This window comes from Ascaphus truei, chromosome 5, assembly GCF_040206685.1.
Source record: "Ascaphus truei isolate aAscTru1 chromosome 5, aAscTru1.hap1, whole genome shotgun sequence".
NCBI classification, from domain to species: Eukaryota; Metazoa; Chordata; class Amphibia; order Anura; family Ascaphidae; genus Ascaphus; species Ascaphus truei.
In genome coordinates, this window is record NC_134487.1 from 133,131,189 (window position 1) to 133,153,094 (window position 21,906).

Here is a 21,906-nt window from a genome sequence, read left to right on the forward strand (position 1 = left end):
CGATTTAGTACAAAGCACTGTCAGCTATCATGTCCATGGTCAGACTAAAAGTATAGAGCGGAGTCCACTCACAACAGAATAAGTATTTTTGTTTTCTTTCTGCAATTACTGTATTACTCTAAAAGCTTCTTGCATATCAAAATGCATTTTTTTTGTTTACTTCTTTTCTTTGCAATTCTTTTAGAGCCCAAAAAATTACTATACTAATTTTAGAAATATAATTTTAAATATATTTCATGTATTTGGTTTTGAATAATTTTTGGGCCTAACAAATTATTCTCTTTTCCTTTTAACTGTAGGATGGCAAAGCGTCTGGTTGACGAAATCAGTGAGGGTAATGATGAGCGCTGTGCAGCAACAGTCAAGACTGTTCTAGAGAACAGTGACAATATCACAGCATCTGAGACCAGCATCAGGGTGAGGAGACGTCAAATAGGATGGACATACGGACGTATCAAGTGTCCTACTGTAATAAAGTACAGTATAATGCAATAGTATGCAGAGTGACAGAACAGTGTTGATACTGTAATTACTGCACTGTAGTTAGGACAATACAGGTAAAGTGTTGTATACAACTGTACTGTAGGTAAAAGTGTGGTTATACTGTACATGTAAAATTATTCCTTGTCATTACAGAGCGTATTCTATGATAAGGGAGGCCAACAAGATAAAAAGAGTGGATCAAGCACAGGCATGAATCGAAAGTGACGAGACTTTTCATTATCTTTCTTTTCTGACAAGACAACAGTAGCTCTTGAGAGATTTGCCACTTTTGCATTCAACAAAAAGGCCGTTTGTCTCTGAAGCCGTGGCCCAAGCACCCACTGAAGATGCATGTGTGGGGTGCGATTTCTAGACATGGACCAGGATGCATAATCATATTGGATGGTAAAATAATGCACAAAGTCACATGCTGTAGCCTTATGCACTGTACTACTGTCGTGTCTTATGTACCCTATTGTTCAGGTTTTTCATCATTTTTTCTTCTCTTGTTCCAAGAATCATGGATAAAGTATTTTTCCAAGAGCAAATTGTCACCCGTATTGTTAAATTCATTAGGCATGATTTCCCATCTGGTGGTCACCGGTTCTTCCAGGACAATGACCCTAAACATACCGCCGTAATCGCCTATATTCTTGCGAGCGGGATCAAGTGGGTTAAGACGCCACCGGAGTATGTGCTCCAGTATACAGTAACTATTTCTCATTGATTTAAACTGTTTTTATTTGTTCAACTAATTCGCAATTTTTTTCCCTCCCATTCCAGATCACCAGATTTGAACCTTATAGAACTGGTGTGGCATGCGATGAGGGATCATATAAGAAAGGTTGTGAAACCGTCCAACAAGGAGGAATTAGTCAAAGGAATAAAGAGTTTCTGGAATGACATAATGACTATACAAAAATGCAACAACAACATTAACTTATTAGCAGCATTTTGCCCGTTCTTTTAGAGTGTAATGGGAATGCCACAAGCATGTAGTAAGGTACTGTACTGTAAGGTAAGTACAGGTACAGTAAGTATAGTAGGGTAGTATGTAAGGTAAGTATGTAAGTATGTAAGGTAAGTATGGTACTGACAATAACCTGTTTAAATGTTAGCCTTACAGTATATTACCAGCTTCATCATATATATTATACAAACAAAAGAAGACTGCGCTCCTCAGGTGCTAATGCTATAACACTAGATGCCAATGATCCTAATGGTGTCTCCGTAGTCAGTGATAATATACCAAAAAGACAATTGATATGATTATAAAAATGTCTACATACATACAAACAAAATACAATGGAATTTATATTCCTAAAATTAAAAACCCAATATAGTTACTTAGTGCGAGCTATTGGTTAAAATATAACCAAAAATATAAAAATGATTGAAAAAATGTTGTACCAGTCAATGTCATCAAAGATCAATAAAAAATCAATAAAAATCCATATCAAACCAATGAAGATGATGTTAATCCTATATATAAAGGAATGATAGATGGATCTGGATCAAGCTGCTCTCTGCAGGAACCAACGACCTCCCAATGATCTGCAAACAACAAGAAAAGAAAGCGCCCGATCCTAGTGTAATATGAAAAAATACACTTTTAATACAATTTACTAGGTCCAACAATTTTAAACTCACAAACCAGTGTTCCCCTGGTGAAATCACTGTGTGTGATGAAACGCATTGGGAAGTTAGTGTGAGCTATTGGTACTGAGTATACCTCACTGCACAACCTGCTGGGACTCTACGAACACTGGTACACATCTGTGTAAGATTTGCGCCTGTCTTCACCTCGGCGGGGGTCACAGAGCCATTTCCTCCCATCCGGATACTACTGTGAGAGTGGTGGACTTCCGGGTTACATCGGGAGAGGTTGAGCAGCCTCCAAGGCCCTGCTCTACGGTGGCTCAGAGGAGCTGGGACTTCACGGAGGAGAGGAGAGGCATGGAAGCGGAGCAGTATCATCGTGCAGTTGGCGAATGAGTATACTCATTACATGCTTTTATTTCACGTTCGTTTGTGAGTTTAAAATTGTTGGACCTAGTAAATTGTATTAAAAGTGTATTTTTTCATATTACACTAGGATCGGGCGCTTTCTTTTCTTGTTGTTATATATATATATATATATATATATATATATATATATATATATATATATATATATATAATCAAAAAATAAATAGATGATACCGTTCTGTGGCTAACGAAATGCTTTTATTTGTGTGTCCACAAATAAAGTCCAAGATATTGGACAGTGTTGATAGTCCCAAATAAGTGGGCTAATTTTAATTTTTGCTGTTGCTGACCCTGCCTGCCTTCAGTCTTATTTGGGACTATCAACACTGTCCAATATGATGTCTATTAGTCATTAACATCTTTTGTGACTGGCCGTTCTGTACTGCTGCACTGCGGGAAACTACTCTTTCCCTCAGTGAGCAAGGTTTCTCTTAGGGCATCGATTTTTTAGTTTTATTTTTTTGGGGTTTATTACACTGTGTTTTTGATCATTTTTTTTGTGTCCACCAATTTATTTTTTAGACAGGCAGTCTCATCAGTCAGTTGTTTGTATTTCTGTTATCTTTTGGATTTAATTAAAGTACCCTTTATATTTTTGCAAATTATTGTCTGAGTGCTACTTTAGAGGTTTCTTTTTCTTCTGTGTTTATATATATATATATATATATATATATATATATATATATATATATATATATATATATATATATATATAAACACAGAAGAAAAAGAAACCTCTAAAGTAGCACTCAGACAATAATTTGCAAAAATATAAAGGGTACTTTAATTAAATCCAAAAGATAACAGAAATACCCCGGGCGAGTGGATTTAACCCCCGGGCGAGTAAATATTGGCCCAAGCAGCACACGTTTGGTACTAGGTGGCGAGTAGATTTTTTTGTGTGGTGAGTAGATTTTTTGGTGATTTGTCAACCACTATATATATATATATATACTTATATATATGTATAAACACACACACACACAAAATGCTGTATTATTCAGTTATGGTATTAAACAACTTATTCTTTTTATTATTACATGAGAAATTATATCTTCTGATTCATTTCCTTTACTCCTGTGATGGTAATGTGATATTATTTGTGATGTATTGACAAAGGAGAAAATGTTTTTTTTTTTGAGGAACAGGGGTTGCATTTGGGTAGTATATTGATAGTGTCCCTTAAAGTGCAACAAGAACCATTCTAACTTGAATTCTTATTGTAGAGTTCAAGAATCTGTTTTAGTCCTAGTAGGATTAGATGGTTTATGTTCCAGTCTCTGAAGAAAATAAATGTGTATGAGCTTTTGACATTCTAAAACCTCATATGCTGATACAATAAATGTTATCATAACCTGCTGCATCTCACTTTAAATGTTGGGTTCCACTTTCTTTTCATTTTGTACATTTACAAAAGGATTTTGCTTCTCCTACTTCATCCACATCACATATATCATTGCAAAAGTATTCAGTACGTTCCAATGTTGAATAAATAAATACTCATGCTAAATAGTTTTACAGCAAACATTACAATGTCATCCATTGTAATAATAATAATTAAAAAAATACTGCTTTATCATTCACTGCAACTTTGGTATTGCTTCTGAAATCGTGATGAAAATGTGTCTGTATATCCTGTGATATTATCACTATAATTTTTGCAGTTAGGTTTTATTTCCAAATTTGAAAATCATCCAGCCCTTTTTCTGTAGAGATGCGGTTACAAATGATGTTGCAATAAAACCATGTAATATGCTGCCAAGGAGATATTAGAATGGGTATATACCGTGGTCAATGGGAGTAGATTCTTGTAAATGTTTGAAGTCCACATTGTTTTCTTCCCAATAGAAACAAGACTTCTCAGTCAGTATGTGAGGTGTGTACAGCAGTAATATGAATTCTAAGGCATGATCATTGTATCAATAGAAAATATCAATAGAAATACATTTTCACTCAACCTTTTGACATGTTTTGCAATGCAATTTGCAAATGATCTATGACAAAGGACTGTGGTCTATTTTAACCCCTTCAATGTCAGAGCGGCATTGCAAACAACATTTTGCAATGTGAACCAATGTTGAGGTCTTACTTGTGGATGTAATGACAAATCAGGCTATTTTTAATTGCCATCAGGTTGTGGATTAAAGGAAGGTCCAACGATGGATCAAAGAGAACTAATGGCTCTGGCGCATTTAGGGGTAGAACATAGAAGGTCATCATTTTCCCCGAAATTGGATACGGACGTTATTTTTCTTTAGTTTATCAGGTATTCTCAAAGTTAATGAGATGAACAATGATGTCTTTTAGCAAAACGACCATGGTAATGTTAAGTGTATGAACAGGAATTATCGTAGCACTGAGACGCATTAAACAATACACTGCATATGCCCATTGGTAAAAACTAAAAAAATCAGTTTGTGACACGTTACACATGTGCATGATCTAAAATAACACCCATAAGCATGCTACAATTTCAAATAAATGCACGTTTTAGCTAAACAGCTATACTGTTGAAATGGCTTACTAGACTTCAACCTCTACTGCTGGGGTTGCTCCTGCTTCTGAGCTTGGGAGAATCAGAAGCCTCAAACTTACTGATGAGGAGCTTGATATCCTAATAAAGGGAGTGGTTGACAACCATTCAAAATAGTTGGGGATAATATGATAATATGTCATGTGTTGCTGTTCATCTGAGGTTGTATTTACCTAATTTTAAGACCTGCTAAGGAACAGATGATTGTTATTATGTCCTGATATGTAAAACCATAGAATTCAAGGAGGGTGTACTTTCTTTTCACAGTAATATATATATATATATATATATATATATATATATATATAAAACTATAAAACAGAAAATAACAGGCGCACTCATAGTGTAGTAAGTTAATAAATTTATATTGGACTGGTAAAGGTAAAATTACCTATGAGTGCGCCTGTTGTTTTCTGTCTTTTTCTTAGATATCCATGAGGGATTTGGTGGTCCCTCTTTTCAGGCTGCAAAGACTCTGAAGGACAGTGTTTTTTGGATTGGACTTTCACTTGTATTGTATAATTTACATATAATATTTTTTGTGGTTTTATTGGTTTATTTATATATTTTTTATTTTCTTTTATTATTGGTATTTTTTATATACATGGTTATTGCTTATAATTTTTAATTTAGTATCCTCACATCCAGTCCTGTGTCAGTGGGGTTTATATATATATATATATATATATATATATATATATATATATATATATATATATATATATATATATATATATATATAGAGAGAGATAGCAGTAGGCACTTCCAGGGCTACAATGTTTGCATCATAACCTGAGTGCTGTTCTCGTCTCCTAGTGGGACACTCGGTTCACTATATATATATATATATATACACACAGCTATATTTACATATTTGCTTTCCTGTGGAGGGTTTTTGTCACTTTTTTTACTCACCATAACTTAACTCAGTATTATATATATATATATATATATATATATATATATATATATATATATATATATATATATATATATATATATATATATATATATATAGTGAACCGAGTGTAATATATATATATATATAAATAAAATATAAAATAAAATATATAAATAAAAATGTAAATACAACTGTATGCTCATCTGCATGTCTTAGGCAGGTCTGCATCCCCGCCTTTCCCCATTATCACCCAGCACACAGCACTTCCACTGCAGCAAGGGATTCTGGGAAATGACATGCAAATGAGCACACAGTGCCACTTTTTGCTTCAAAAACCATTTTTAACGTTATAAAGTTATAAAACCTTCTAAAGTTTGTGGATCAGGGGCCTCTATATATTGTACTGCTAAAATGTTCTAGAAATAAAGAGACGGGTAAAAAAAATGGCTGTGTTGTCAAAGCAAATCGTTCCAAATGTGCTTACATGTATCCACATTCTGTATGAATAGATTTGATAATATGATGTATTTCTTTTTCAGGACCATCACACAGACAGGCAGTGGCTGAGGCTGTACAGCCTGCGCCTGAGGCTGCCGAGCCCCTGGAGCAGGAAGAGGAGATTATGACCCTCTTCCTGACGAAGATCACAGAAGAGGAGATCCCAGCCACTGCTCCAGCTGTACCCCCTGCTGTCCAAACTGTACCCCAAGCTGCACCCAATGTTGTTGCTGCCCCGGTTGCACCAGCTGCTGTCCCAGCTGCACCTGCCTGGCAAAGGAGACACTGATAGGCCATCAGGTGGAGCTCCTTGAAATGTAGCATCGCAAGTTCTGCAGTATCACGGCCCAGCTGTAGTGCATAGAGGCCATAGGCAGGCATCGGGAGCTGGTAGCCCACTGCCACCTGCGCATCATTGTGAATGCCATGTGGCAGCACACAAGTTCTGCGCTTAATGGTATGGCACAGATTGCTGCAGCCCTCAATGAGCCAATGTGCACAATGCAGCAAAAGCTGGAGGGCTATGAATTCCCTCCCTTGTCACAACACCTGGTGTCTCGAGTGACTCCCTGGTGACATCAGGGGTGTCAAATTTGTGGCCAACTCCCCCTCCTTCTGAATCTACACCCCTGTCACTGCATGTGCGGATATTGAGGTGTGGCAGCAGTCTCACCAGGGGGCATAGTGAGTCTAGCAGGACACCTGCAAAGGGGAAGCGCTGAACTTTATTTGCTGTTTATGTTTTTATATTTTTATTTTGTATATATTTTTTTAATGTTTTATTTTTGTCACACACTGTATTAATTGTGTGTGATTAAAAGTTATTTTTGCAAGTTCCATCTTTTGGTAATTCTTGTTCTAATATGTACTGTAGACTCATAATTGTACACCCATATTTATATACACTCAATATTATATACCATAGTAGGCCACACAAATATATCCTACATTCCCCTTAACCATTAAAAACCATAGTACAGTGTATTACATGAAAATGACACAATATCACATATATCTGTTGATGTGTTTCTGCCGTTAATATGTTCTATCATATATATATATTTGTATTACACATGTAATTAAAGGGTTAAGTCCTACACTCAGTACACTCATGTAGGTACTACTTAAGACCTGCCCTTTTTCCTTGTAGGCTATTGCTTGAAATAATGCATTGATAATCGGGGCCTGGATGTGCATAACGGCAGCTTTTGGAAGGTGCTAAATATCATACTGTTATTCCCATGCGCTAACATGAACGGAGGTCTGAGGATCTCCGCTGTTAGGTAAACTTCTCATTACCATATGACTTGGATATGTGTAAGTCTAAAAGTTAGTGAACCGCTATTTTTCAGGTGCATTGTAACGCTAAGCACCTTTTGGGGACATCCACTAACCCAATTTAGTGGATTGATAAATATTCTATGGCCTTCTGTGGATCTACTCCTTAGTGGATTATTCATTAAGGACCGTAATGGCAGTTAATGCCCATTTAGATGCGTTTACTCACAATGGACCTAATTGAATCTGCCTCTAAATAGGTTAACGAAAGCCTTTGCCCTTTTATTAGATTTTTTTGAAAGAGGCAAGTCATTGTATTTTAATATTTCCATGGTAACCACATGCTTTGGAGAGTTTTTGCAATGTGCATGTAATCCTTATTTATTTTTTTCTTCTGCGTTTTAAATTATGATGATGCCATCAGTTGCCATATATTCATGACAGGCATGAATTTCCGAGGACCCAATGGAAAAAAAAAAGGAAAGTTTTCGCAAACACAAAAAGTTATACACTGGCGACACACTTTATTCGAGCTCGGCTAGTCCCACGAATTCGGGTATACCCGGGTGTATTGAGGTTTGTGACTGTTTTCTGCCCGAGTGCATTGAGTTATTTTCCGGCAGGGATTGAAGCATTTTATTCCCGCTGGCAGCAATACTGCACAGTACATATATATATACTGCATTACAATTCATGAATTTATGCCATCTGGTAGACACGCGAAGCATTGCAGCCTATTAAATCCTAATCATTATCATTTAACAGATCAGCCGCCCGTCAGCCAGGCATGAACCCAGGCTGGGAAGGCAAATGCAACGGGGCTTGTCAGAGGTGAGGAGCGGCGCATTCCAGGTATCTGCCAGGTACATACCGGGTATTTGCTCGAATAAAGTGTGTCGGTGCAGTATATTACTTAAAAGGCAATTGAATCCTTCTGAGGGTGTTTATTGCACTCATAAATGACAATGCCCTTTTAAGCAGACAGATTAAAAAATAGCTTTTAGTGAGTTTGGTCTTTTAAATCTCCCATTCCCATTTAAATAACAGCTCTATCTGAATTTGGCCTTTTTAGTCATAGTCAACAGTGTAGGGGGTTTATGTTAGTGTCATAAAACTCTTATAATACTGTACATATAGAGTGCAGAATCCTACTTGTGATAAGGGTATAGTTAGAACCCTGATGTATAAAATGGAGCACCTTATCTCGTATCTCTTGCCGGACTTTCTCTCTTTCTGCCTCCATCCTGGCATGCTTGGCCCTGCGTTCCTCCTCTTGCTGGTGCAGGGCTTCCTGCCTCTCATCCTCCTTTTTCTGGGCATCGGGATCTTTTTCTTCTTCCCCTCCAAGCATCTTCCCCATGTCCTTCGTTGCCCCTGGACATAATGTGACATGTTATACAATTACAAAATGGCAAACAAATAGGTAGAACATAGCTTGTAGTCTGGGATCCAGAGAGCCAGGGCTGACAAGTTCCAGTCTCTAGAGCAGTGGTTTTCAACCTTTTGTCTCTCTGGGCACCCCTAACCACATTGCTCAGTTTCTGAGGCACCACTACAACAGGCCAGGATCACAGAAAACACAGGACAGAGAGACTGTCACAGGACAAAGAGACAGATAGTAAGAGGGGGAGGGAGTCTGAGAGGTCGGGGGAGTCAGAGGGGGCAGCAGAGTCACAGGAGACTGAGGGGCAGGGAGTCACAGGAGGCAGAGGAGTTGAAGATAGGATAATTTCAAGCCTAAAATATTAATTATGCTATATTCTCTATATACACATATATTCAGCAAGTAACTAGTTAAAATAAGTAATTTAGTACTAAATTATAAATTATATTGGAAAAAGATAAGCTGCCTCTACAAAGATAAGAAGTTAAATCAGTCTGAAGACAGGCAGGTGTAGAAATGTTTTTTTTTCTACTGAGTTACAAGAGTTTGGAATCAAAGGCTAGTTAAATAGATAGTAGTATAAGACAATACAATAGAGGTGGGTCTTAAAAGATCAGGAACATAGGATTAACTATAGTTACTTAGTGACATGACAAAGAGGTTCTTTTAAATCAAAGTAAATGAAGATACTATGTTTTAATGTTAATTATTGACTAAGAACATTTTGGCTGACAGTGAGAAAAACAGGCTTTGCTCAAATCTATAAAGATTGTGTTTGGATTGATAGAATTCATAATCATTTACCATCCAAGCTAAGAGCAACTAAGCTAAAGATTCTCCACTCTATAACTAAATTCGCTATGTCTGAATGATGTAACTGATTGAAATGATGCTGTGAAAAATGTTTTCTATTGTCTCTGATTAAATTGAGAAAAGAACCAGACCATGGACTATTTGATATATATTGAAAGATGGGACATTTGCACCCATCTAATGAGCAAATATTCAGGTGTCAGAGGGGGCAGGGAAGTCAGAGGGGGCAGGGGAATCTGAGGTGGCAAGGTAGTCTGAGGGGGCAAGGAGTCACAAGGGGCAGGGAGTCACGGGAGTCATTTGAGTCACAGGGGGCAGGGGAGTCAAAGGGGGCAGGGAAGTTAGAGGAGACAGGGAGTCACAGTGGTCAGAGGGGCAGGAAGTGTCATGGGAGTAGGAGGAGGCAAAAAGTCACAGAAAACACACGCATACAACAGGACAGTTACAGAAAAGACAGACAGACACACACACACACACACCAAAATACATACAGGACAGAGACACACCGTCTCAGCTCTTTACTGCCCATGCTGTTTCGTCCTCCTCTGCTTGGCCACACCCTGCAGGCTCTTAATACCTCCTCTTGATTGGCTGCTGTTGGGTATTGCAGCCAATCAGGATAGAGGAAACTGCCTTACTCTCTTCCTGCTTTGGGAGATCATGGAATCCCGTGGCACCCTCTTGATCCTCTCACCCAGGGTGCCGCTGTACCCCGGGTTGGGAAACACTGCTCTAGAGTTTAAAGCTGCGTGTCTACATGAACATCTGTTCATATGTTAGGATACAAGATATATAACCAGAATTGACTTAGACAGTTTATGATTATCTGGACCCAGACGGTCAACAACATAGTCAGTTGAGAAATGGGGACACATGGTTCATTTTATGGCGCAATGATTTATTCATCTACATTTTATTGTATTGTGACCATTTAACTGACACTGAGAAAAAGTCAATGGTTACTACAATGTGTTAATGAAGTCACAAAAAGAAAAAGAAGATCAGGTTACAAACGTTTTGCCATGTTCTACATGCAACAATGTCGATCATATCATGTTTGTGATGGACAGAAAAACAGACCTGTGTTCTATATACTGTATATACATCTTCATTATGCTGGTGATGTATTAATTTAAATGACTCTTCCAGCACCAGGATGCCACTTCACAGCATATTTTATAAAGGTCATGAAGATAGACAAGTAGGAGAATTAAGTTAAATGTAAACAGTCAATGAAATGTTGCATGATGTCACTTGTTGAACTTAATTTGATTATTTTTGCATTTCTTCAGCAACAGGTATACAAAAGTTATAGTATATGTTAATGTAATATTATATGTGTTTATCATTATGTTTAATATCAATGGATTGCAGCTGTTATGCCTTATATGTTATACTGTTTGCTTGCACTGGAGAGCAGGGCCGCTGATTTCCTGGGGCCCAGGACTAATGTTACACCCATCCTTCCCCCCATATCGGCGGTATTGTGAGCCATGCCCCCATTTCACATCTCACGAGCCTCCTCTATTTCCCCCATCATCCCATGTATTTCTCTCCCCTCCATCTCACTCACTGTTTCTCAGTCCCCCCTCCTTCGCATGTATTCATCTCCACTGCGTCTCACTCTTACTCCCTCTTTTCCTCACTCACTCCCTCCCTTACCCCCTCTCTCTTCTCACTTGCCCCCACCTTCCATCACTTACCTCACGATCTCACTCAATCCCCCTCACCAAATATATATTAAAAAATCACCCCCAATACATAATAAAAAGACACCCACCCACCCCCAATATATATTAAAAGAACCTCACCCATGCCCCTGTTGCAGGGTACATGCAACTACACACACGGGTTCTTTGGATAAGGCTTATTTATTTTAGCCTTAAAACATACAGCACACCAAAAACAAATAGCTTCTCATCAGCAAACAAAAGGAAAATAGCTTATCTTCAGCATGTAAACAAAACAGGTTTTCTTCAGCGTGCAGGACACAACAGTTCATCAAAATGTACTTTGCAAACAGACCTTTAAATCAAGCTGTTCTCTCTCCAGAGTTTTCATTGTATTTCCCTGCTTCAGACAGCATACATAAAGACAGACCTTTTAGCAGTTATCTCTTCAGTAACTCACTCCTGCCTGCTGACCAGCTAGGCTGCATGTGAGCACATCCTGGTGTTTTTAACACACCTTGATTGGGCAGCTGGGATTCAACTAATTGCCATGAGGTCCCTGCTGAAGTTAACCTCCTCACTGCTGCACTGCAGACTAAACACATGTCTGCCAGGCATAAAGCTGGTGGCTTTTATTCACCCTGTCACAGCCCCCAATACATATTAAAAAGCCCCCACACCAATACATATTAAAAAGACCCCCACCTCCCCAATTCATATTAAAAAGACCTCACCTCTCCAATACATATTAAAAAGAATCCCACTCCCCCTAATATCTATTAAAAAGACCCCCACTCCCGCCCACTACATATTAAAAAGACCCCCACTGCCCCCAATACATATCTAAAAGACTTCACTCCCCCAATATATTTTAAAAAGACCTCTGCTCCCCCCAGTACATATAAAAACATCCCCACTAGCCCCCAATACATATAAAAAAAGACCACCAGTCTCCCCAATACATATAGAAATACCTCCCCAATACATATTAAAAATAGACATATCTTATGGATGGTCAGGCCGGGCTCGGAGGCTGGGTGGGGCCTGGTGGCCAGCACTACAAGTTGGCCCCGTCCTCTGGCCAGGCCCAGCTGCCGCTCTCCATCAGCTGCAGGCCTCTTCCTCACTCTGTCCCACGCCGAGCTTCCAAAGTCAGCGCGCACCAGAAGCTGAGGCCCAGCTTACTTCCGGTGCGCTGATGTCAGAGAGGCCTGTCGCATACCGCAAGCATTGGAATCTCTTTGTGGGACACCGAGTGAGGAAGAGGTCTGCAGCTGTTGGAGCCAGGGACCAGCCACGACTGGCAGCCGGCTTGGCCAGAGGTCGGAGCCAACTTGCAGTGCCGGCCACCAGGCCCGGACACCTGTCCCGGCTGTCCCCTCCTTGTCGGTGGCCCTGCTGAAGTGTGCTGTGCACATGCTCAGTGCTATATAAGAATAAAATAATACTTATTTGTAGCAAGATGATTTTTGACTTTGAAGGCCAAAAGAGATTCTTAAAGAAACTAGATGGGAGCATGAAGAGATGAACAGTAGCAATTGTAGTGCATGGTAAATAAAAGCTGTTTATAGACAGACAGAGCCAACAATTGCACAGAGATTGTGGTGTCTGAGCCGAGAAGACTTGGCCAATTCATAATGCACATAGAAATCCGCACCCGTCAACATGAAGCTGGAACTGTTGCAGCTTTCGAACAAATTTCAATGCCTTCAGCAAACTAGCAGTCCTGTTAATTGCTTATCTCACTCCTACTCATCCCTACACAGCTCAAAGAGAAGGCTTATCAAACAGGCAAACAGAAAGAGAGCAAATAGTGATCTGAAGTAAGACAGGAAGGAAAGGCACCAATAACACAAAAACTGGGACTATAAAACAATCAACATCTGACATCCCCCTATATTTACATTATAGAGAATATCACACTACAGGCCCAGATAAAAACATTATCGCACTTGATGGACCTCGAAGTCTCACACCTTAACTCTTCCATTTCTCCTCTCCCTGTTCTCCTGGATGGGTATTTCAGTTGGAGTAAAAAGAGAAATTAAAACACAATTTAAGCCGATAAGGGAGCAAACAGAAAGTGTGTCAAAACTGTGGTAAAATAGTAGTACAAATATGGATGGAACAATGAACAACACACTTAATAAAGACATACAGTATTAGTTAAAGTAAATAATGCACTATATCTAGCGATAGACTCTTACATAATTTAGAAAAATATTTAAGAAAAACAAAGATTTGCAGCTGATATGGAAGGTAGTTTGTACAGTGAACAGGCAGATGAGATTGATTAAAATGACCTAATGACACATTTTGCAGGCTGTATGGCCTGAATATTGTGTTGCTTGCTGAAAGTTTTTTCATTGAAAATGCAGTCACCTCTCACTAATCTCAGAATGTAATGAGGCTCCTCTTATTAAAGACCAATGTTTCATATGTGTAAATCACAGCATTAATAAACTCTAGTGTATTCGTGTTAAAGGTCATTTGCCATCATATCTTCTTCCACGATATACATTTCATCATTCAAGTTTGGCACATTAAAAAAAAACATTTATTTATCCAAGTACTCATAGATATAGGGTATGCAAATCAAGATCTTACATGTGTTCTCAAAGATGGCGACTTGTCATTCCTTCCTTCTCTGTTGGAAATGTTCTTCCCTGATGGATTCCTGTCCTAACTGATCTGGAATTCTGCTAAGGTTTTATGCAGAGAACCCCACTGACCCATTTTACAGAGCAATGCTCAGTAGAAGATATTTCTATTTAAACCAATTGAAACGGATGCATCATTAATTACATGTTTCCTCAGTTCTAACTATATTGATATACTAGTGTTTTGTAACTTCAGTTACAGTAAATAGTGTAGTGGTTTTTATGCTGTGTGTTTTTAGGTCGCAAATTTGTTGTTGGTTTATTAATTCTATGTCAATAAAGTGATGCCGCTCCTGTAAAATGAGTTGCAATACTTATACCACTTGTCAACATTTGAAAATAAGGATTGACAACTCATTAGCCGGGTGTCATCCAAATGCGATCGCGCCCCAATCAGCGATATCTGCCATTGCATGGCCTCTGAAAATTGCTTGAATTGCAGGTACTATAGAGAATGGCACCGGGTCATGTGGCCCTTTAAACAGAGAATTTTTGTTTAAGTCATGGGCTTTTACACAAATTCTGCAAAAAAGACGAACATTTATCAATATTTTCTACTCTTAGAACCTAAATGAATTTTTGAGTGGAGCAATACTATACCTGCTTTTCTTTTTAACACTGTTTTTTTTAACACAGGTTTTTTTAGGATTGAAGCAGGGGGTCTCCGGTGCTGAACCCCATTAATGTCAGCTCCGGGGACCCCTGCTTCCCAAGATACAGACCTCCAAAGGGGGTGCCATATCTCGGCAAAGTTTAAAGCTCCCGCATCACGGTAGCCAATAGGAAACAGAATCTGATGATGTCACAGCTTCCTATTGGCCCGCAGGGTGCAGGAGCTTTGAAATTCCGCCATTACGTGAACTCAGCTTGCCGAGCGGAGTGGCTAACGGCATCCTCTATGGGGGTAAGTATCTCCGGAAGCAGGCGGTCCTCAGAGCTGAAATGTATAGGGTTCTGCTCCGGAGACCCTCTGCTTCAATACTAAAAAAAGCAAAAATAAATCACCAGCTTGGATTGCTTTTTTAAATCATAAAAAACATAAGTATTGCTAAATAACTGTAAAAATCCTTTTTATACCTTCATTTGGAAATTTTGTAAAAATAATAATAGAATCTTGAAACATGAGTTGGTTTAATTGACTTGCTTTCTGCCTTCCCTTGGCTGCCAGAAACCTGCAGACCTGCAACGTATTATAGAACAGGCCCCTCTGGCAGCCATGGGGTTAAACACACATCCACTCTATGGTACAGTACATAGAAGAAAACACGTAAATATACCAAGCACAAAGAAGATGCATTGGTTGAAAGCAAAATTCTCATCATAAACGACACTTCACAAGCTCAATTTGAAAAATGGTTTGGCTCTCTTTCAAGGACATAACTATATTATCTCTAGTATTGAGGAAACCCATATTCCACAGTGTCCCCATTATCAATGTACTATGATATGTATTATTTATTTTGAAAAAATATTGAAAATGACATATACTTGTCTGAGGTTTATAAGCATCATTACACTTATTAGTAGCATTAGTTGGGTTTTGTCCTCAGAGTGTATGCATATTAAAGTTGAATGAATATGTGGGGAAGAAGCAGCAGTTTGATACTGTTCTAATGCAGTGATAAGTGGCGGGAGTTAACACTCATAGAAACAATGGGGATAGCTGTAGTTCTATACGTTACAAAAGATTTGACTTACCTCCTAAAGCCTGTTTCATGACAAAATCCATGCTGCCTCTTTGAATTTGGTCCTAGTGGTCACAGGGATATTCTCATCCAGCACTGCTAGTGGGAAACTCTGTAAGGGACACCTGGAAAGGAAAATATATACATGTCAGGTACTGGGGACAATGATAGCCCTCTTTAAAAGTACATTGATGCAAGCACGCTGTACACACACCAATTGAAACGAGTGAAACGACTAACCGTGCAGAAAGAGAAAAGGATTGCTAAAGTCATGAGGATGTGCAGAGCTACATTCAATCTGTCATACAGTGTTACAATATCCAATTCTATATACAATAGTGTGTATTATTCTAAATAACTTAAACTCATTTATTATATTATTTAGGAATGTTAAAAAAAAAACAGATTTTATTAGTCATACAAAAATTGAGATTATATCCCCATTTCCCCGATAATAAAAGGGGAATGTACAGTATACAATTTTCATGTCTCTGCAGAAAGGAGACCCAAAGAAAAGTTAAAATCCTTCATCTATTATGATTTGCCAATCATTGAGGGTATGTAGAGATGGCAAAAAACATGATGCAAATCTAAAAATTGTTTCAAATTCTGCTGACATTTTTTAAACGCACAGGGGCCAATGCACTGAGCAGCGAAAAATAAAATTGCAGGACTGTTTAAATTGCCAGTTTTTACAGCATTGCTATCACAGTATGCATAAAGCCCAGAATACCTGTGATAAGAACATTTGCAAAACTGGCGAGTAGCCGGCGACGTGTTGATCGCCTCTCTGAAAAGGCTCACCCGGCGATTTCTTTCTGCTGCAGAGAGAGAGCCGCATCTCCCTGCGCAAATCTCGCCAGAGATCAAAAATGTTTAATATAAAATGTAATACTAGTATACTAGCAGGGTTCTCCGGAGTAGAACCTCGTTGATTTGAGGTCTGGGGACCCCTGCTTCCTGAGATACAGGCCCCGTTATGGGGTGCCGGTATCTCATATGCATTTTATTCCCACGGTCATGTGACGCGGGACATTTAAATGCCTAGGAGATACCGGAACCCCATAACGGGACCTGTATCTCGAGAAGCAGGGGGTCCCCAGACCTCAAATCAATGTGGTTTTGCTCCAGAGACCACCTGCTACAATACACCCATTTTAAAACCCAAATATAAAATTGAACTAATTCGTTACTGTAGCGGCTATCTGCTATGGTAATGAAGCCGCTTTAATATCATTTTTATTAATAGTGTGCGGGAGCAGGAGGTCTCCTGAGATGAACCGCATTGATTTCAGCCTCGGACACCCCCTGTTTCCCGAGTTACAGGCCCTGGTATGGGGTGCCGGTATCTCCTCCAGTATTTAAATCCCTTTGTCACGTGTTTTTCATTGCCCATTATCTGATAATGTATTAATCTGTGAGGGTACAGATAAATACAGTGACAGTCAATGCATTTTTGGACAAAAGCGTTTTTTCTATTGATTGCTGTTTTTTATGTTTCTGTTTATTGTTTGGTTTAAATTGTTTGTAATTTGGATGGCTTGTTTTTATTTTATTTTCCGATTGTTTAGTGTTTTTGTTTAATTATTTATTTGGTTGGTTACTGGTTTTAATTGATGTGTTGCCTAGTGGTTTTATGAACAAATTGATTTGTTGGCCAGTGGTTTAAATTCTTTAATTGATTGGTTGGCTGGTGCTTTTATTTATTTAATTGGTTGGCTAGTGCTTTTATTTCTTGAATTGGGGTGTTTAGGTGCTTGTGTATATGTTTTTGTAAGGTCCCGCGCTGCGGGGAACCCCGCTCTCGGCACTTCCTTACCTTCTACCGCCGCCCTGAATCCCCGGTGGCGTTCCTCTGCCATCTGCGTCACCCCCGCGGCTGCTCTCCCTCTTCCGGGTCACGCGCGTCACCGTTACAGGGGCGCGCGGACCCAGGCAATTCATACCCGGCATCCTGTATGTAGTCCCGCCTCCTCCTTGCGGTCCTGCGCATTAGCGTGCTCCCCAGCCCCAGGTCTACCCTGGCCAGCCCCCAGGTCCCTCTCCCCTATCAGGATGAATCCCTGGACCACACCTCCGCTCCTCCCTTTCCCTGATAGGCTACTGCCCACTATTTAGCTCTGTCTCCCCATTCTCCCAGTGCTCTGCATAGCTACTGTACCTTGGTGCTGTCTGCTTCTGCTTGGCTCTCTTGTTTTTTCAGCCCCTGTTCCATCCCCGGAATCTCTTCTGACCTCCCTGGATTTTGACCTTGACTTTGGATACTCGACCACGCTGCTTTCTGGACCCCCCTGACCTGGCTTACGGACTCTCCTCCATGCTGTCTTCTATATCCCTTGGACTTGGCTAACAGACCTTCGACGACACAGCTCTCTCATCTCCACGACCTTGGCTTACGAACTCTCTACGATGCAACCATCTCTACTCCTTGACCATTGGCTTACGGACTCGACCATTGGCTTATGGACTTGACTATTCTAGGCCGGATTTGGCAAGTACCTAATTACACCTATTTTTGTCCCAGGACCAGCTTCGCTATTTACCACAATCCGGTCGCGCCCCCGCTTGCTGTTAAGTGCGTGGTGTTCTTCTGTTCCACCTCAGTACCGGGGTCTTGTCTGGTTTGCGGGCCGGCCGAGTGTTACAGTTTTATTATTGTGTATTTTTGGCTTTCATACTTTTTTATTAGAGTGACCATTGGCTGCTATAGTGGCTTATCATGCCCATATTATATTGGTATGATGTGCCACTATGCCAATCAATGGGTACAGGGTAGGTATAGTGTTCCCGGGGTGGGTGGTCAGGCCTCCCGGGTAATTACTATAGTGGTTATTAACTGCTAAGGTGATTAAGGGTTTAGGGGCCATTAGATAGATTTTTTTCTTTTATTCTTTCAGGAAATGGAGGACATGGCCCTGCAGTATGCTGATGAGGATGCCCTTCATGATGGCAGGGGTAAGTTGAACTTTATTTACTTTATTTATGCTGGCTGGCTAATATTTGATTTTATAATGGGCAAAAGAGCTATTATTCATATCTGGATAATAGTTATTTTGCCCATTACTGTACGGTATGTGTTGGGGGGGGGGGGAGAGGTTTATTTATTCCAATGTATTCCACATTTTTTTTTGAAACAGGATTGGTACCACGGGCCAGCGGGGACACGCAGGGACCACCTGAGGGCCCCTGGACACCCACAGGGACCACCTGAGGACCCATGGACACTGACGGGGACCACTCGAGTGTCTCCAGATACCCGTGGAGACCACCCAAGGGCCCCCAGATACCCATGGGGACCACAGTGGGCCCCCAGACACCCACAGGGACCACTCTTGGACCACCGGACACCCACGGAGACCACCCAAGGGCTCCGACAGCCTCTGGTATCAATCTTGTGTATAAAAAAATAAAACAATGCACTTATTTTGGGGCACGGGGGGTGGGTGAGTTGTGTATTGTTGGTTAGTACATATTGTAATGTTTATTGGGGGGCAGAGGGGGTGAGTGAAGGGCCAAGTACCCGCTTCACTCACCCCCTCCCCCCCAATAAAGCTGCTGTTGTTCCTTAACCCCTTAATTGCCTTAGCGGTTAGCCACTAAGGTAATGAAGTTGCTTGTAAATGCATTTTTATTGCATTTGATTCATGCCGGGGGCCTCTGGTGCTGATATGGGTATCAGCTCTGGAGACTCCGGCATCAATCCGATGCAGGAAAATGCATTTTGTTTCTAAGTCCCCTCTCAACGCTTATTGGTAGCTTCTCACCATCTTCCTGGCGGGAGGATTTTGAGAGGAAATCTCTATTCTAGAGCTGTGATTAGGCTCGATAAGCTAATCGGGGCTACTAGAATTGCACGAGTTTGAAAATCTACCGATAAGTGACTTCTCGCTGCTCGTTTGGCGTTTCTTTTCTCTGAAATTTTTTTTTGGTGAAAAGGGCTGTTATCGCAGACATATCAGGGCTTACTAAATAGCAGTAGGCTTTTTGGGTGAAAAGGCCTCGATAAGTGGCTTATCGGCGCTTAGTGCACAGGCCCCATAATCTTTTGACCAATTTATTTTATTTTATTTGCCATCTCTCTGCACCAGCAACTTCTTAATTGCATGCACTTGAGCAAACGGGAATATGACAGTTTATTACTGTATGGTGGTATAAAACGCTGCATGTTGCTCCAATTTACCATGAGGACAATAAATGAAAACCATGAAAAATGATTATATAGAATAAGAAGGTGCGTGTTCCTTTAACTATAACTTTAGTACACGATTCCCACATATTAAAGAATCATTTGTGCAAAAAAAAAAACAAACAAACAAACAACAAAAGCAGATATGGCAGAGAAAAACTAATTTATTTTCAATTGGATTTGTTGCACTGACACATCTGGAATTGTTTTTGCACCAAGGAATTCATGATATAAATTCCTTATCATTTTGCCAGAGTTCCTTGAGAAGCAGATGGAACTTTGGTTCTGAAATTTGTCAGCTTAAGTTCAGAATGAAATTGCATTGTTGTTACAGTGGCCGAGAGCGGGCTGTTTAATGTCTTGTTAGCAGGGGAGTGACCGCGACAACCACGAGTATCCTGCTGCTTATTATTATTTTAAATGCTTACTGCTGGATAACTTGTTGGTGAGTTAAAATCTTCCCTCTTGTGTAATTAACCTAATAACAGCATCCAGCTATAAAGTGGAATTGTATTTATCCCATACATTTCCCATGCACCCAGCAGCTAATCTTTTCAAAGAAGAACATTGTTATGAAGCTCAGTAGCAAAGACTTTAGGTGGCAATTGCTGGCTGTGGGCATTGTAAGATTTGGTAGAGTAGTGACAAGCAGATTATATGGGTGGATGGAGGTTGGAAGAAATCTATTCCACATCAGACTTCTTACTCCCAGTACCTGGTGGTAATTATTTCCCAAGTTAAATTTACATTATTGTCTGTGACATAAAATGTTATTAACTGTTTATGATAAGGTACCCTGCACAATACTTTCTTAGTGGCATACTTGGAGCACTAGCTTTTTGGAGCACCAATTACATACAATAAACTAGTTAAGAGTCTTAGCAGCTATAGAATGCAGAACATTAAAAAAAATCTGCATTCCAATAATGACTTAACGTTATAGATATTACTTGAATCTAGTTGCCAGTTAATGTGAGTGAGCGATTGGGGGAAGGGATGCATTAGCCAATGGAAAGCTTGGCAGATGAATCACAGGGAATGATTAGCTTTTCATCACTACTAAAATGGATTAAGCATACAATGTGGACATTTCTGTCACAGATAAAGCACGCAGCACGAGAGCAAATAAATAAGCACAACTCAGCCAATGAGGACCTTTGAAATGCTCAGGTTTTTAAATCATCAGACACACAAAGATAATTAGTGTATGAAACAGGAGCAATGCAAAAGCATTTATAGACAGGATGACCCTTCTTACAGCCATCACCCCCCCCCACTCCCACCCACCTCTCTCATTTCTTCCCCAGATTCCATTTTTGCCTATATCTATACTTAACTGAGATAACTAGTGATATTTTTAAGATTTTGGTTGGTTTACAGTAGGTCAATTGTTAAAAGCAACTTCTTTCTCACACTATAAATAACAGTATTTTAATTACGTGGTACCCTTCGCATCAAGGTCTCAGTACCCAAATGAGTGACAGTTGAGGACTGTATAGCAAATACCAATGAAATTGTAATGAAATAATAATTATATCATCTCAGGATAAAAAGGGTTCCCCCTGACTGTGTTGAGGCTCTAAGGAGTTGCTTGGTTTGCTTATATCCTTGCACCATCCAAAGATTTAAAATTCATAAATATCAATACATTATATATATGGCATTCAGTGCCATATATATAAAGCAGTGCTAAGCCATAATGCACCTTATGGCCCAGTTATGTTATTGAGCCATAAGATGCCTTAGTGTTTAGCAATGCTTATGGTCAAAAAAAAAGTCCTTTAAGT

The 21,906-nt window shown here is 39.7% G+C and overlaps 1 protein-coding gene across 4 annotated transcripts in view; it reads right to left on the reverse strand.

The window, feature by feature from the left end:
• The window catches only part of CPLX2 (complexin 2), a 124,238-nt gene that overhangs the window by 18,073 nt on the left and 84,259 nt on the right, over nt 1-21,906 (reverse strand). For 3 of the 4 annotated variants that reach the window (XM_075600885.1, XM_075600883.1, XM_075600886.1), the window contains 2 exons: nt 15,947-16,058; nt 8,920-9,095 (listed from right to left, as the gene is read on the reverse strand). In XM_075600885.1, coding sequence (XP_075457000.1) covers nt 8,920-9,095; nt 15,947-15,977 — 207 coding nt within the window. In that variant the 5' untranslated portion in view covers nt 15,978-16,058. The remainder of the gene's footprint in view (nt 1-8,919; nt 9,096-15,946; nt 16,059-21,906) is intronic. The other variant, XM_075600887.1, reaches the window with a different exon arrangement.